The sequence below is a fragment of the Dysidea avara genome, chromosome 14 (assembly GCF_963678975.1).
Source record: "Dysidea avara chromosome 14, odDysAvar1.4, whole genome shotgun sequence".
NCBI classification, from domain to species: domain Eukaryota; kingdom Metazoa; phylum Porifera; class Demospongiae; order Dictyoceratida; family Dysideidae; genus Dysidea; species Dysidea avara.
The window spans coordinates 7,927,110-7,943,402 of NC_089285.1; the positions used below are offsets into that span (position 1 = coordinate 7,927,110).

The 16,293-nt window shown below is 36.6% G+C and overlaps 5 protein-coding genes across 5 annotated transcripts; 2 read left to right on the forward strand and 3 right to left on the reverse strand.

Annotated features, from left to right (window-relative positions):
* Nucleotides 1-126: 126 nt before the first annotated feature.
* LOC136244019 (uncharacterized) lies at nt 127-3,356 on the reverse strand. The gene is made up of 9 exons (XM_066035547.1): nt 2,635-3,356; nt 2,440-2,589; nt 2,153-2,327; nt 1,937-2,073; nt 1,709-1,876; nt 1,152-1,396; nt 765-901; nt 252-510; nt 127-133 (listed from the first exon to the last, which is right to left on the reverse strand). The coding sequence occupies exons 1-9, from the start codon at nt 3,265-3,267 to the stop codon at nt 127-129; spliced, it is 1,911 nt and encodes a 636-aa protein (XP_065891619.1). The 5' UTR covers nt 3,268-3,356.
* Nucleotides 2,469-5,998, forward strand: LOC136245014 (sterile alpha motif domain-containing protein 3-like). The gene is made up of 8 exons (XM_066036542.1): nt 2,469-3,865; nt 3,917-4,057; nt 4,120-4,398; nt 4,448-4,780; nt 4,831-5,023; nt 5,077-5,168; nt 5,219-5,722; nt 5,774-5,998. The coding sequence occupies exons 1-7, from the start codon at nt 3,692-3,694 to the stop codon at nt 5,522-5,524; spliced, it is 1,518 nt and encodes a 505-aa protein (XP_065892614.1). The 5' UTR covers nt 2,469-3,691; the 3' UTR covers nt 5,525-5,722; nt 5,774-5,998.
* Nucleotides 5,999-8,749: 2,751 nt separating this feature from the next.
* On the reverse strand, nt 8,750-11,831 carry LOC136244020 (uncharacterized). The gene is made up of 11 exons (XM_066035548.1): nt 11,526-11,831; nt 11,317-11,463; nt 11,073-11,222; nt 10,845-11,019; nt 10,635-10,786; nt 10,408-10,581; nt 10,214-10,345; nt 9,660-9,829; nt 9,161-9,363; nt 9,048-9,111; nt 8,750-8,813 (listed from the first exon to the last, which is right to left on the reverse strand). The coding sequence occupies exons 1-11, from the start codon at nt 11,829-11,831 to the stop codon at nt 8,750-8,752; spliced, it is 1,737 nt and encodes a 578-aa protein (XP_065891620.1).
* A 424-nt stretch (nt 11,832-12,255) lies between these two features.
* Nucleotides 12,256-14,509, forward strand: LOC136244021 (uncharacterized). The gene is made up of 6 exons (XM_066035549.1): nt 12,256-12,471; nt 12,620-13,126; nt 13,178-13,507; nt 13,653-13,836; nt 13,894-13,985; nt 14,116-14,509. The coding sequence occupies exons 1-6, from the start codon at nt 12,256-12,258 to the stop codon at nt 14,428-14,430; spliced, it is 1,644 nt and encodes a 547-aa protein (XP_065891621.1). The 3' UTR covers nt 14,431-14,509.
* An 861-nt stretch (nt 14,510-15,370) lies between these two features.
* LOC136244900 (uncharacterized) lies at nt 15,371-16,286 on the reverse strand. Its single transcript, XM_066036440.1, has 3 exons — nt 16,156-16,286; nt 15,966-16,098; nt 15,371-15,914 (listed from the first exon to the last, which is right to left on the reverse strand). The coding sequence occupies exons 1-3, from the start codon at nt 16,276-16,278 to the stop codon at nt 15,610-15,612; spliced, it is 561 nt and encodes a 186-aa protein (XP_065892512.1). The 5' UTR covers nt 16,279-16,286; the 3' UTR covers nt 15,371-15,609.
* Nucleotides 16,287-16,293: the final 7 nt, after the last annotated feature.

A 16,293-nucleotide genomic window follows, 5' to 3' on the forward strand; every position in this document is an offset into this window, starting at 1 on the left:
AGGCATTAATATGCAAAATAATATGCTGCATGTGACCTCATAAAGTTTTTTGTAAGTTAAGTGTTGACAGTGTCATCAATGAGGTGATTATTGAAGCTGTAATTACAAATTTCTTTGAGAGAAACCTTACCAACTATCAGAGGGAATTAGTATACATGAACAATTGTATATAGCTAGCCAGAAAATATGGCAATTTTTTTAAAGCATAAGTGATTGCTAGGCATTTACCCTAATAAATACAAATTGTGTACCTTGCCAAGAGACGTGGAACATGAATTAAGAAATGCATTTTAGGCAACACGGACTCTCTGTACAGAGTGACAAATTGTTCGAGGTTTTCTTCAATCAAAACTTCCAAATATCCAGGAGTCTCAGGATTTACAGTTGGTGCAAATATCAGATCTACTATGTCCAGTAGTTGTATATAGTGGACCCAATGTTCATCATCTTGTGGTATAAAATGTCCTATCATCACAGGAAGCATCCTTCCTAGTGTCCACATTTGTGAAGCTGTAAGAATTATTTCCATATACTGAACTGTACACATAGGCAATCACAAAAGTATTATGAAACATCACCACACATTGCACTAAAATTAAGATTCCCCAGTCACAATACACGCTGATTCCTTTGCTCATCAACCAGAAGTACCAATGTTTTGTCATGTGTACACATTACAAAAAATGCTTGGTAAAAAATTGGCATGTGGACTTAATTTTAGATAATTATGAGAATATCTGACCAATTAATTTAACCTGGCATACCTGTCTGTCCAAGACGAGTTTTATCAGCAGACTGAAGGATAGTTGATGTCAATGGAGAAGGAATAGATATTGCTTCAAATCCATAATCAAAGTTGGACATAAGACTGTTTATATCATCATTGCTGAATAACCTAGTACTAGTTAAGAGACAAAACAAACTTGAATGATCACAAAAATGACTATACTTTAAATAAATTTTAAATAGCCCCCCCCCCCAACCATCGTCACAATGTAATTTAAAAGTGGGTATACTGTACATAGATAGAACGAAAGTAGGGAGAATACATTTTTTTGCGATAGTGGCATTTTACTCTAGTATCAGGTGTTCATAATAGAAGAAGGGACTATTGGTAGCACACAGTATCAAACAAATAGCATACAAAATACCTTATGAAATAATTTAGCATTAACTTAGTTGTGTAGGGCAAATATCCTTCTAACACATCGTGCATCACATCGGGTACCACACATTCATCTGCTACATCAAAATACATCAATGAGTTGAGAATTGACTCCCTGTTAACTCCAAAAGTCTTAGAGTAATGATCTCTGATAGTAGGATTGTCTTTCAAAAGTTGGCAGTGGTGCTGATGGCTCAGTGGTGTTCGAAGATCGAAGTATTTCTCATGAAACTAACAAAAACATTGAAGAAATCAGTTACAAATGTAAATTATCATACAATCATGTTCTATGAGTAGTGTATGTACATTCTACAGTGTATATAACAGCAACGATTCCTGGAGAAAAAGTTTGATGAGTTCGGTAGATGAATGGAGGCCTATCATGAAGGGTCACAAGCTTCTCTTTGGTTAAACTTTCCCACTATGTACTAGATCAGGTACTACATGTAAACTTCAAGCACATCCTCACATGATCATGCTATAACATAACCTAGCTGTTAATTTAAACTCCATGTACAACATGTGAGAAATTCTAAAACATACCTTGAGTTGAATTTCTGGTTTTGTTGTCAAACATTGTCTGCATAGTCTATAAGCAGCTGAGCTTTCTTTAAATCCTGCCACAGCACTGCTTCCTGGGTTGTCTCCAGAAACTGTAGCGATTGTTCCATAGAACTTTACCAAGCCTTCACATGTACTAAAAGTACAGCCCTATATACAGCCAACAAAGTATATTGAAGTATTCTGGTATACACAATAAAAAAGAGTTACCTTTTCTAGCTGTTTGATATCTTTAATGGCTGGCTCTAATATCTTGTCATGTCCATAAACTTCCAGCAGTGGGGCCTCAACCAAACACAATAATTGAATTGCTTCCAAAGTAGACCGGTACATCGGATGTATGTTTCCTATTGTATAGTAGTAGCAATGTATTGCAAAATATAGGTCATTCAAAGTAGAAAAATACGCCACCCTATAAAATCTAACCTATTTTATGCTTCTTACGAAAGGAGCCGAGTGGGTTGCACAGTTCACATTCATCAAAATACAAGAAAATTTGAAGAGCATTGTGATGTGAACCAAACAAAGGATGGCACTTAAATTTAGGAGAATCACAAAAATCTTCCAATAATTCATCAGAACGTTGATGTCCTCTCATAATCTGAAATTATACAAAGGTTGAACTGAACATAACTGTTTAGAAACATGCACATGCATACATTTATTAAGATTTCTACCATATTAGCTATAATACTTGATTAATGATTACAAACCTCTTCATACACAGCAGGGCAGTTAAGCATGTTCTTCAAAACTTCTAGTATTGGTACATATGTGAACTTTTGATCAACTTCTGTTAGTCGTCGTGATTGACCCTCACCAGTCCAAATATAGGATGTTCCTAATGTTATTTGTATGGGATCCTGTACAACCAAATTTACATCATGATTAATAACAAAATCACTTACCACAAAATTAAGGTATTTTCTATAATAAGACAATTGAAGATACTGTGTCTTAATATTAGCAAAAGGTGATGTGTATGGCGAAGTTTCATTAACCAGTGCATTTAGGCCGGGAATATCGTCAGAATTCACATTTAAAATAGCACGCAGGTCATCACCAAGCTGGCAAACAACATTAGTACATAGTTCAGTAACATCCGATAGTATCTCATCAACAGCTGATTGAGTTAGCCTTTTCCCTTCTTTTAACTTCAATATCCACAATGCTGCTTCCCTTTCTAAATTACTTTTATTATTTGCCAAGGACTGTGGGGGACAATCTAGCGGCGCTGACTCAGGCGAATGACAAGGCTCCTCAGGCGAATCATTATACAAGTCTTTTGCAGAATTGGCACTGCTTCCAGTTGGTCTTTGTTCCTCTTGTTCGCACTCACTTACTTCCCCACGATGTTTTTTTCTAAGATGCCTTTTGTAGGTGTGAAAACTGTTAAAGGTGGTCTCACAACGAGTACCACTGCTATTTTCAAAGCCACATGTCATATGGAAATTATGAGAATTTCCATGTACTCTGCCAATGTGACGGTTTAAAAGTTGACGAGTTGGCACAGAGAAATCTTCGCAAAGATGGCACTGCATATAGTTAACTAGAATCAATTCAGTAGAGACGGCGGAACAACTAAAAATGCACGAGTTTAATCCTGTCTGTTCTTCTCAAATGACACCCTTGATGATTTGATTAGTATGACGAGCCTAAGAAATCCGGAAAGGCACACACTAGTATGGCGGCGCCCGTCACTTTGCATAAAAGTAAAGGTCGGGCGCCGCCAGACTACTTGATCACAGAGCAGCATGATGGAACGTGTTGAAACGATGTGCAGGTTACTTTCTGATGCTGGCTTTGATGATACAGTAGTAGACATATTTCGTGAAAATAAAGTTGACCAACAAGTTTTGATTAGCCTTGATAAAGAAGATATGCTAGAATTGGGTGTAGTGGCACTTGGCGACCGAAAAAGATTGCAGCAGCTTATCGTTAGCCTTCGTGATGTAGAAAAGGAGAATGTATGCCCTGGTGGGGGCGGCGACAGGCTCGAAGGATAGACGGAAGGATAGACGGAAGGAAGAAGCATCCACGGTGCCTACTTGTACACCACGCTCTCCATTGTCCTCGCCATTGTCGCCGTCGTCGTGCGAGTTATCAGATGTACCTGGCAGTCATAAAGACCTTGAAAATGTAAGGCATATGTTTTCATAGTACTGTATAAAATCACAACCTTTTATGCAGTTCATGGAGGAAGATTTATTACAACCACACAGTGCAGAAAACTTGGCTGGCGAAGAGCTGGAAGAGAGCCTTCTACCCCATGAAGAAGAAGTTGATACACAAAATTCTACCGTAGTAGATGCAAGCCAGAAGTTGAATCAGGTAAATACAAAAAGCTATTACTTTAAAATGGCTTAATAATGGTTCCTTTTTTTTTATTAAAGGGACCATCAGTGCAAGCTAGCATAACATCCAATGTGCCAGATTACCTTGAAGGATGGGAAGAAGATTTCACTGCACCAACTCAATTTTCAGAGCGTACAATGGGCGTTTTGTCTTCTGGTTTAATGTCTAAGTCTGCTAGAGCAGAAATCACACAAGCTACTACAGCAAAGATGCTTAATTTTTGCAAGTACCCTACAGCAGATCAGTATAACATAGTTGCCAAAAAAATTGTCACTAATCTACTTAACGGAAAGAAGGATAGTACTGGCACAGGATTTGTAAGTTGTATGTTATTCATATTATTGTACACTTATAACTATATGGTAGGGATCGTGGGCTAAGGGCTTGGAAACTCGGTTCCGCAACATCCGACGCAAGCCACGTTCTTCTTCTATTGGACTTGAATTTTCTCCACCTACTAAAAAGAAGAAGATAGGAATTCACTCGTGTCCTCAATCCTCTGCATTGCTAGATGACGCAACGTATGATTTGCATTTAAAAGAATTAGAGAAACAACTGTCTAAGAAAACCAAATCTAAAAGTGCCCTTTCATCTCTAATGGCTGAAACAAGTGCAAACAGGCACAAGTGGATTGTTGATAAAAAGCCGTCTGTTTTGGAGGTTATCAAAAAATTTCCTACCCTTAAAACTTTTGACATGGTATGTACTCTATTAGTTTCATACATACAATTGTGTATTGTGTATTGCAGCTTTTGGTGGATTTTGCATCCATTACCGTTATGGAGGACCCTATGAAGAGTTTTATGGCCAACTGGAAGATCTGGATTCCCAAAATTTACCAAAAAGTCAAATTGGAGGCTGGATTGCACAGGAAAACGTATTTGTCTTTTCTCCCTTTAATATCACAATACGAAGATAAATCAGTTGAAGATATTTGTGAAGGTAAACATGCAGTACAACTATATATGTGGTACAGTGTAATTTTTGATATATAGATCCAGATATTTTGGTGCTCTTGCTTTGCTTGCGAAAGCTATTAAACAGCAAAATGCCAAAGAAGTGTACTGAATTTTTGGTCTTTCTGGAGGTATGTACATGTACAGCTACATTTGCTATTGTTGTCAAATTATACTACAGGATGGTGATGATATCGACAAAAAAGTTGAGGAAATTACTGAAAATGCTCCATACATGGTGCAAGTTGGTTCTGTGACCACTAGGCAATGGTTTATTGCAATTGAGAAAGGTATACTGTTCTCAGTTGACAACTTTGCAAAAGCAGTGGTTGCAATGATGGCATGCTATTACGTATTTGACATTGCTTACCCTAAGCAATGGAATTCTTGCCTTTTGTTCATTGCGAAATATTTGCTGACCCCGAAAGGGTGCCCTTCGTTGAATGCAACTCAGCTGGGAGTAATTGCAGATATTGAAAACATTTGACATTTAATAGACTGATGAACATTTGTTAGATTGTACATAGGTTCATTGTACATTGTTTCTTTTTAGGTACAATTATTCTTAATGCAAATTTTGCATCAATTAAAGTTGCAGTTGTTCATTGTTTGTGAGTTTCTTAATGTAGGAGAAACCTTGATGACACAGCTGTAACAAATCTGAAAGAAGAAAAAGAATACAAATGTAAGCATGTTAACTTTACAGTGGTACATTTACTATTTTTTTATTTGGCAGTGGCTCCTGAGCACACAAGTACAACAAAGGCTAGGAGAACAATGAGAAGCCACTGCATTGAAAGGAACAGAAAAATTGGAAGCCTGACTGTGTTAATTCAAGGAAGCCACTGGTGTAACCTCAATATCAAAGGAACACTGACCATGCCAATATAACAATTTAACCATGTTATTATACAAAATAAAATGACTTTTTAACACATGTTTTTGATGTTAATTTAGCACTTTACCTGAAGATGTCAATATAGCACTATAGTGATTGGTCATTTTTGGTACTAGCAAATAACACATGATTTTTGTGTTATAATTACACCTCCCTTTTAACAGTGTAGCATTTATAAGAAGAAACACTCATTTCTGTCAGAGGAATATTAGAGTTGATGCTTATTGTACATATGTCAGACCAATTTTGGAGTATGCAGCTTTTGTTTGGTCCCCCTATACCAACATTAATATTAACAAATTAGAATCTGTTCAAAGGAGAGCTGCTAGATATGTGATGTCTGATTTTAACAGATACAGCAGTGTTGGTGAAATGTTATCAACTTTACAGTGGGACAGCTTGAAGAAAAGACGAGATATTCAGTCTCTATGTGTCCTTTATAAAATCTTAAATGGTTTAATAGATGTTTCACTCCCAGAATGTATGATTAAAAACTCTCTTATCACTAGAGGTCACAACAAAAGATTTGTTACAATATCTTCAACAGTTAATAGCTATAAGTACAGTTTTTTTCCACGAGTAGTCCCTCAGTGGAATGCTTTACCAAGTGTCACTGTCAATGCACCAACTCTACAACAATTCTCTACACTTGTACACTAGTGATCTCTTCAATTACTTAATTACTTATCCTTAATTAATTTACTTACTTAATTACTTATACTTAATTAATTTACTTACTTATTTACTAACATTCTAATTTAATTTGTAACTAATCATTGTACTATGCTCATGCATATGAGTCTTACAATTATAAAATATAATAATAACTTGACAATTATTAGTACTCTACATTTGCAGATGTAGCAAAGCTGGCTTTGTTTACTATGTCATTATAGAGTACAAAAGTATTGGTGCAGGCACCTAGGTTAATGTAATTAGTTGCATTACCTACCCACAACCACTATTCCTTGGAATGTAATTCTGATTACAGTCAATTTTTGTGGTACAATAGGTAGCCTTGTCACAACACCTCAATTTCTCAGCTTCTGTGACACAAATCATCAATGAATTTGGCACTGAGCAACTGAAGATAAAATGCTGTAGTTATACTCAGTGGCTGGCACATAATTAACATTGTAAGTATAAAACTTTAAAATTTAATGCCATCATAATTATGTAGTTGCACCTTTGGCTGCCATAAAGCTTTATCTGTAATATTTAAACTATGCAGAGCCACTCAGACTGGTAATTGTGTCAATAGTGTAGTGAGATAATCCACGAACAAACCACCCTGACCACAACAGAATGAAAGATTCTCAAATGTCAGTTTACTATTATGTACAGTATCTATAAACAATCAGCTAGTATTGTACATTTGCTAGATGTCACATAGAGCTACTTATAGCTAGAAATGTGATAGCTATACAACTATGTCATAGAGTAGGACAGTGTACAGAAATGATTCAGGCACCTAGACTATGTTAATGTAATTATATTACCTACAACTGTCCCCCACATGCACCACTACCTTAACCATAATCCATTATTGTCCCTTTCCTCTAAATGTAATGATTGCTTGAATTGTAATTGGTTTACACAGCTAGTGAGTTTTTGTAGCTTTACCAAAATTCTCTGCTTCTTCAGAACAGAGTATTACTTCTCATCTGGTGCACAGTAACAATACAAATCATTCCACATTTGTATTAAGATTCTTTACAGACTTTATCTGTAATAGAGTCACTCAGACTGGTATTGACTAATTTTGTCTATAGTGTAATGAGATTATCCACAAATGGACTACTCTGACCTCATCAAGTTTTTAGGATAGATATTGCTAGTTTTCTATGAAGTACATAGTTATTACATTTGCAGATGTCACATAAGTATATGGTAGCTACTTTTACATCACAGAGAAGGTATACATCTATACAGTACAAAGAAATTGATGCAATACCAGGTTAATGTAATTAGTTACATTACCTACAGCTTTTGTCCTCCACAACCACCTTGACCATAATACCATTGTAACTTTCCTTGAAATGTAATTTTCTTTATGCATAGTTGTGGTTTGCACATAGAGGGAGTTTTGTAGCTTTGCTATGATTTCTCAGGTGTGGAATTAGTAAATCATCAATGTGTGGCCACGGAGCACCTCAAGATCAAATGCTTCTCACCTGGTTCAAAGTGATAGAATTGTCCCACTGCTGCAAATAATTCCATTGAATGACATCGACCATACATAGTTGTACTTATATTGGCATAAAGAGACTTGCCTGAAATTTTTTTATTTTGCAGAGCCACTCAGACTGGTAATTATAATGACTATAATTGTGTCAATAGTGTGATGAGATTATCCACAAACAACCCTGAACTCATCAGAAGGAAGTTTGTAGATTTACTAGTGGGATTATGCAGCTTAGTTATACCATTTTCAGTTTCATAACAATTATGATGTAGGTCTCTCAAAGAAGGATTATATATGCAATATGGTTGGACACTAATAAATAATATGGTTGCACTCTCAAGTGTAGTAGTTACTTGGTTATGCACAATAATTGCTCATTGTAAATTAAGATTATATTGTACACAGAGCATGTGGTAAACAAACAAAAGTTACAGCTGAAAGTACTTGTGACTTACGAATGTGTAGTGGAGTGTGTAAAAACAGTGCTGAATGATTGATGATAGTTTCTCCAATTGTGTTGCATTCCAAGATGTATGCTCTAAAGTGTTTCTCGTAATACGTGCAATGTAGTTTTACACAGAAATAAACTTCTGTGTTATTAATTAAATAAATATCCTTGATGCATCCAATCACAGGTAAATCATGTTCAACACGAACAATAACACCAACATGTGCTCTATACTCAGTGCATATCTACATAATTATTATATCACAACATCATGGCAGATGAGAACACTTGAGTAGCTTACATGGTATAATGTTGTAGCATATTATAGCATTCCAAATATCTGGGTTTAAAATCTACTATAGTATACCCTATATATATATACGTACATGTAAAACACTTCTTGTTATTAAAGACCTGTTAAACTCATGTCGGCAGGTGTACACATATTTACCTACAAAAATTTATATATACTCGCTCACTTGAATGTGGTTAAAATAGGATAAGCTAGGTGTTCCTTTAAAGTGTCATTGGCAACAGTTTCTCCTGTAATTGGCATGTCATAACAAACTGCAGGCAGCTGAGAAACTTTTACCTGGTCCTGTTTCAACTGCACTCTCTCGGCCAGGAAACTCTTCAGTTTGTGTAGTTGTATGTAAATAGCAATGATACTGCTGATATCTTGAAGCAAGTGTATAGGGTAGGTTTATAAAATTTCCAAGTGACTGTGCCAGTTGTTTAAAATATGAGTGTTTTGCTTCAAAACGCATAGTCCAATGACGAACAAGAGGTCCAAACCTACCAAAAAGGTATGAAAAATATAGCACCTATATAGTATACATAATTATTATACAGCATTTGGTTCATACTGGATGGTCTCATCATTATGCAAGTAATGTATAGTTCTATAGTGAGTGCCAGCTATAATTACTATTATTTTGTAATTAGTTATGGTTGTATGCTTGAGAGGTGTCTTATGTTTGGTCGTCACAGAAGTTAGCGGCTAGCCTTTGATGCCCCAAGTGGGATATGGTAATAGAAAATTAAGCCACTGCATATGGTAGCCTGATACACTGATGTATACACTGACTTACTGAATCATTAGCCGACCCATGTGTACCATGAAGTGTTGTTTGGGTAATACACTGTGGCCAGGATATAGCCTACAAAACTCTTCATGATGGTCATTAATGAGTATGTTCAAGTAAGCAGTGTGATCTTCTGTAATAGAAGGGGAGAACAGAATATCTACAATGTCCATCATCTGTAAATACAGTTCCAAGTATTCATCATCATATGGTATTAAATCTCCAATGACCATTGGCAACAGGCGTGCAAGAAGCCACATTTGTGAAGCTATATATAAATAGAAATAAATAGCAAATTTCCACGTGCAGTATTATATGTAGGTACCATTTTGCTTGAGAGAATTTCCATCAGAATTTATGGTTTGTGCTGAAATAGGAGTAGGCTTGCTTTTTATTTCCATGTAACCATAATGAATATTTTCTAACCTAGAGTTTAATGTACTTAAGGAAAAATAACATTCTGTTCTCATCATAACTTGAAGCATTAGCTTAACTTCATAAGGAAGGGCGCCTTCCAAAATGTCATGCATGACATCTGGAATTAGAGCACCAGAACATACATGAAAATAAGCTAACTCGTTTAAAATGGAGTTACGATTTATTCCATATTCCTTGGATTTCTCCCCAGTTTTATCCTTTTCCACTTCTTCACATTGATGTTTGTGAGATGTTTTCTCTCGTAATTGAAATTTCTGTTCAAGGAACTTAACAAGGATTGATTACTTTTTGTAGGCATGTGAGTAGCATAGCTAACCTTTGTCTGAGATTCTTCCTTAGTTGCCATACAATGCCTGCACATTTTCAAAGCACTACAACTCTCTTTAAAGCCTCCAAGTGCCAAACTGCCTAAATTGTCAGCAGACACTATTGCGAGTGCACCAAACAATTTAAGACATCCTCCATTTACTTTAAATTCAAACCCTGTTTCCTATAGAGTAATTGCCATAGAACTACTTTAATTTACCATGATAATTTTCTCACCAGTTTTTTCATGTCGTCAACAAATGGTCTCAGAATTGCATCCATTCCATGTACTGCTATATAACTGGATTTAACTAAGGCCATCAACTGGATGGAGGCCAAAGAGGATCTCAGCTTTGGTGACATGTTCCCCAATGTGAAATAAAATGCACCTATAGGCATAATCAAAATTAGCACATATAGCTATGATATATTTTCTATATCTTATACCTAGCTTGTGAATCTTGGCTTTAGACCCCAAGGGGTTACAAGCCTCTAAGTCATCATAGTAAAGCATTATCTGGAGAGAAGGATTCTTCACTGAAAAAACTGAGTGTGATGAATAGACTTTTCCATCGCAGAAATCATGAAGAACTTCTGATGAAGATTTGTGCCCTTTGTCAACCTAGATAGTGATAAAATTAATAAATTAATCGGATACAAAATGCTAGCTGTTACCTCTGACATAATTGCTTTGTTGTTCAGTAATGTTTGTAGCGTTTGCAAGACTGGGATGTAAATAAATGTATCATGCTTAGTAACTAACTTCCGACTGCTACCAGACCCTTTCCATACATGTCGTTCACCTAGCTCTATGGTAACAGGCTCCTGCATGGAGATGAACACAGTATACATGCTTGCATGCATAGCTACAGTGACATTTATATAATGATGGGTATTATAATATCAAAATGTGGCTTACACAAAAATCGAAGTTCTTCAAACAGTATTGCATTTGTTTGTACTTGGTTTCTAGTCCTACAAATGGATTTTCATGCTTGCTGAAGCAGTCTTCCAGCTCACTCATTACTGACGGTGAAATATCTGTTGTAGACAGTGCTTTGAACACCTGTAATAATATCAAAACATGCCGCATATAGCTATACATACTGCAGCTAGCAATGCTCATACCTGTGATCTTAAACAATTAACATTTTGATGAGTAAGTGTTGTAATGCTATCAACCATACTGTCAACTGTAACCTGGGTTAATTTATGCTTCTCTTTTAATCCAAGTAAAAATAGAGCAGATGACCGCTGCAGATTCTCAGGTGAAGTGTCAATTTCCATTGCTTGATCACTAATTTCATCCTGGCCAGTATTTATGCTTTCTTCTGTTGGTGTATAGTCGGATGTGTCATTACCGGAAGTAAATACTTCTTTATCTCGTGTACTTGCAGCTACTATCATATTTGGCTCAATTCCATCATTGTGCATTGCATATAAATGATTTTTAAATGTTCCAAAATTTTTGTAAACTCTTTGGCAACCATTAATGCCACATGTAACTGTAAAATCAGGCTGGCTTACATGTAACAGGCGAAGATGCTTTATATACTCACCAATTTTAAACAGGTTGATTTGCCATACCGACGGGACATAGCTGACACTTTACCAATGCCATTCTATAACACGCAATATAAAAGTGACAGAGATAATATTATAGACTATAGCTACTTCGGGAACACACTTTTTGTAAATGTCAACTATGTATAGCTATTCCGGATGATCTAGGAGTAAATATTATCATACAACTGCATGTTTATCTACGTAGATATCACGTGAGCAATGCAAAGATAAAAGCGACAGCAACTCAGTTCGCGATCGTGCAACTATAGCTTTCAGTGAAGGTGTGCATATCATGGCATATGTTAACATTGAAGATTTCAGTCACCAGCAGCTAGCAGATTATCTCGCAACAAGTGCGGGAATTCGAAGTGAAGCTGTTTCGGAATTCCAAGCTAATCTGATCAATGGGGATGCGTTCCTTAGCATGTCTGAAGATGATTTAAAAGACCTGCTCCCTGTCATAGGGGATAGAATCCAGATAAGAAACTTGTTAAAGAAATTGCGAGAGGTAAATTCTGACTTCTCATACATACTGAGCAGTCTAGCTATATAGTTTATGAAATCTGTAGCTAGTCTATAGATACATTATATACGTATATAGCAATCGTGCTACTTGATATATATGGTGATTTTTAAATATCTCCTTTCATGCACAGCAGCAACATAGCAGTGTTAGCAACAACCTCGCTGTTCAACCGGATGACACTGCAGAGCGCAGCAGGATTTCCATCATGGAGTCAGAAGAAAGCAGTATCCTTGGAAGCAGCAGTTCATCCAGCATGTTGGACATTTCAAGCGCTAGCTCGATACATGACCAACCAAGACCACTACTGGATAATGAAATTGCTCCCACTACTTCTACGCCAGCTATTACTTCTGGATCCAGTCTACAGAGCATTGAAGTGAGCTTGCCAAATATCAACCATGACTGGCACCTAAGCTTCACGATTCCGGATCTGAAAACCTTTCCAGCATCCGTCCAGGATGCTGTGAGGTCTGGGATAGTAGATGGACGAGCGAGGAGGGAGATCACTCAAGTTTTAAGGACATATATATGTGCACATACAATCACTCCAACTCCGGAGCAGTACAAGACAGTCTGCAAAGCATTAATAACGAAATTTCCATCACTACAGGACACCGCTGAAGGGCAGAGCAAATATGTAAGATAAATTTTTCTGCATGTGCAAGTGCATTTTGATGTACCTGAATAGGGATCGTGGAAGCTTGGTTTGAGGAATGCTTTCAAAATTTTCCGGAAAAAAATGCCTAAAGAAGACAAGAGAAAAGCCTCACCAGTTCCAAAAAGGTTAAGGCTATGCAATGAGGAAGAGTCAGACATGGACGAGGAGGAGTATGCCACAGCTGTACAGGACTTGAAGACAGAGTACACAAAGGTCACTCAAAAGAAAGGGGGTAGCTATGCAGAACTGAAGAGATTGATGGAAGCTACTAAAACAAAGCGTCGCTACTGGATTAGGAATAGTGAACCAATGTTATCTGAAGTCATTGAAAATTTTCCAGTCTTGAGCTCTTCCCGATGGGTATGCATACCTATATGTGTGTAATATGATAATTAAGAAATATAAATTTTGAGCTGCATGTGCATGCAAATGTAAACTATATAAGGTGTACATGCATGAAATAAATTGTAGCCTAATTAAACTTCTGATATTTATCTATTTTTAGATACGGCTAGAATTTAAAGAACTTGTATCGTATGAGGCAAACATCAATAAACTCATGGAAACGTGGTCAAAATGGCGTCGTAAGATTATGGCACTAGCTAAACTAGAAGCTGTCCACAGGCCACTTATTAAAAAGTTAGTAGATATACTAGATGAAGAGGATGAAGATTTACACTCTCCTGATGGTATGTACACATATACAGTATATACATAAGCATTATGAGTGTCATTTCCTCTTGGAGACCATAAAGATGTGGTATGCTTAGATATACTTAATAGGCACTTTTTTCCACGAGGAATGGGAAAAGATGTCGTTTTTATGAAAAAGTTTGAGGTATAGCTATACAGTATAATATTATATAAAAATACCATCATTGTATGTGCATGTATATGCCTTAATATTGTTGGATAGAAAAGTTATATACACATATACATTGTTTTTTATTTGGATTTTTTTTCTGCAGACCTGTGACAAAGACATAGATAATGGGGTCTCCAAAATAAAGCAGAGTGCACCTTACTTAGTAATCACTGGAGTACCAGGAGATGTCAACTGTCAAATCTTTGTGTGTGCTGAGCAAGAAACTGTTATTGAGTCCAGTAGCGTCAGTGATGCCATGATTGACTTGATCGCAGCATATTTTACCTTTAACATAACATATCCAAAATTTATCAAGTGTTTGTTGCTGTTCATCCAGCACTTCGTCTTCGGATTGAAAGACAGCCAGGAAGTTCCTATGGTAGTAACAAACATTATAAGAAATTTAGAAAAGATGTGAATTAAACACTTATCATTTATTCAAACTTGTTAATTTAATTATGTACAATGTTTGTAATACACTTTTCATTAAAAACTCACATCATTGAATGCTTGGCTATGGGATGTATATAGAAGGGTGTACAAGAGAATTATGAAGGGTTATCTAAGTACCTAAGATCAGATTCAGCTAATCTATTTAAGGAGTATACTAAACCCTAACGGAGAGTAAAATCAGTTACCATTTGACTCCACAAAGGGTGTAACAATTTGAAAAGGTGTACATAAAATATTTAAGGGCATTCAGAAAACACCCCTTTAGTACAAGGGGTGTTTGTTGAAGATATATAAAGTGTAGAGTAGACACCATTATGCAGTGTTAAGAAAAGCAACTTGCAAGGGTGTAAAAGGAACACCCTAAAGGGAGCCCCACAAAAATGGCACTTATAACACCCCTAAAGGTGTTTACCATACACCCCATTTTTAACTGTGTATGCTTACCGAGCATAAATACATTTATATATACATAGATGATTGTGGACAGATTATTTCAAGTTGATAATGCAGAAGACCAGCTAGTACCCACTGAGGCTGTCGCAGTTTGAAGAAAATGCTATTTACTATGCTGCAGGATATGTTGTTTATAAACTAATCAAGAAACATCGGCAGAGCACAGAAGAAAGGGCAGTTAAATTGTGGGGGCATTATTGTCCATGGTTGGGCAAGATGCTGTTGGGGACACCCCTCAGGATACCAGCTCATACCTGGACTATGTCAAAACTTGGACCTGCACTAATGATAGGGGAGGCTTGCGGCATGTATCTGATGATACATATAGGTGCTTTGTCGCCATTGAGATGATCACCTATAGGCTTATTGCAGCAGGAGAGCAAAAAGAAAAGGTGATGTGTGAGGTGGTTTGTGATGAAAATGTAAAGTTCCTGTGGGAAATCGCTACTGATATTTCTGATGAAAAAGTAAAGATGTCACTTTTACGAGAAGTCGCTCAAGAGTGGTTTACTATTAGAGGATTCTCCATTGCAAGCCAGCTTGTGGAGCAGTACAAATTAGCTACTAAAAAGAACATCAAAGGTACAAAAGGAACAAGAAAAGAATTACATTAGTACAATCATTATGTTAGTAATTAAACATTGTCACATTGTTATAAATTTAATTTCTTTTAAAGTCAGAATAACAGTAATTAATTAAAATTAAGTCGTTTGCATTTACGCTTGGGTAAGGGTCTGGACAATGGGGATAATGAGCCCATGCTCTTTCTTTTCTTGGCAATGTTACTACTCCCGTCACAGGCTAATGACTTTTGAACTACCAGTGCCTGGGCATTCTCCAAGCACTGCTTCATAGATGGGTTGTCATTGCGGAAACCCCTGGATCTCTGCTGGCCAAAGAAGATTTCCAATAGGTCCTGATTAAAGCGCTCTGTCAACACATACTCTATTCCATTTTGATCCAATAGAAACTTGATTACTTCTCTCAGTGAATGAACTAAACAATAACAGCTTTTTAGCATCACCTTTAAAATGCAGTGACACTTACCACAAATCTTTATTCCTTCCACAGTCTGGTCTGGTAATAAACAGTATTTCTTGGCTCCAGCAGGAATCTTCTCATTGCCTTCCACCCATTTCTGCCAGTCATCCAAATACTTAAGCAGGGTCCCTTCCAACCACTATAATGTAAACACCAAGTATTGTATTGTCTAGACCAAGGAAAATATACGAACTACCTCAAGCCTTTCATCACCAGCTTCATAAAATGGTTTGACATTAGGCTTTTTTTTGATTATATGTTCATCTACAGAGCGCGTGTTGCATATGTCAAAAAACTTGTCAAAAATTCTGCAAATCATTTCTGTTGCTGTGGT

Excerpts from the sequence above, each read along its gene's own strand:
- LOC136244020 (XM_066035548.1), bottom strand. The coding sequence starts at position 11,831 with ATGCACAATGATGGAATTGAGCCAAATATGATAGTAGCTGCAAGTACA. Across the intron at positions 9,112-9,160 it reads TGCAGTTGAAACAGGACCAG|GAGAAACTGTTGCCAATGAC; the intron begins GTAAAAGTTTCT and ends TGCCAATTACAG. Across the intron at positions 8,814-9,047 it reads CCTATTTTAACCACATTCAA|ATATGCACTGAGTATAGAGC; the intron begins GTGAGCGAGTAT and ends ATAATTATGTAG.
- LOC136245014 (XM_066036542.1), top strand. The coding sequence starts at position 3,692 with ATGTATGCCCTGGTGGGGGCGGCGACAGGCTCGAAGGATAGACGGAAG. Across the intron at positions 3,866-3,916 it reads GTCATAAAGACCTTGAAAAT|TTCATGGAGGAAGATTTATT; the intron begins GTAAGGCATATG and ends CCTTTTATGCAG. Across the intron at positions 5,024-5,076 it reads AGTTGAAGATATTTGTGAAG|ATCCAGATATTTTGGTGCTC; the intron begins GTAAACATGCAG and ends TTTGATATATAG.
- LOC136244021 (XM_066035549.1), top strand. The coding sequence starts at position 12,256 with ATGGCATATGTTAACATTGAAGATTTCAGTCACCAGCAGCTAGCAGAT. Across the intron at positions 12,472-12,619 it reads TGTTAAAGAAATTGCGAGAG|CAGCAACATAGCAGTGTTAG; the intron begins GTAAATTCTGAC and ends TTTCATGCACAG. Across the intron at positions 13,986-14,115 it reads TTTTTATGAAAAAGTTTGAG|ACCTGTGACAAAGACATAGA; the intron begins GTATAGCTATAC and ends TTTTTTCTGCAG.
- LOC136244019 (XM_066035547.1), bottom strand. The coding sequence starts at position 3,267 with ATGCAGTGCCATCTTTGCGAAGATTTCTCTGTGCCAACTCGTCAACTT. Across the intron at positions 2,328-2,439 it reads GCCCTGCTGTGTATGAAGAG|ATTATGAGAGGACATCAACG; the intron begins GTTTGTAATCAT and ends GTATAATTTCAG. Across the intron at positions 1,397-1,708 it reads AACCAGAAATTCAACTCAAG|TTTCATGAGAAATACTTCGA; the intron begins GTATGTTTTAGA and ends TGTTTTTGTTAG.
- LOC136244900 (XM_066036440.1), bottom strand. The coding sequence starts at position 16,278 with ATGATTTGCAGAATTTTTGACAAGTTTTTTGACATATGCAACACGCGC. Across the intron at positions 16,099-16,155 it reads CTGGTGATGAAAGGCTTGAG|TGGTTGGAAGGGACCCTGCT; the intron begins GTAGTTCGTATA and ends TTTACATTATAG. Across the intron at positions 15,915-15,965 it reads GGAAGGAATAAAGATTTGTG|TTCATTCACTGAGAGAAGTA; the intron begins GTAAGTGTCACT and ends GTTATTGTTTAG.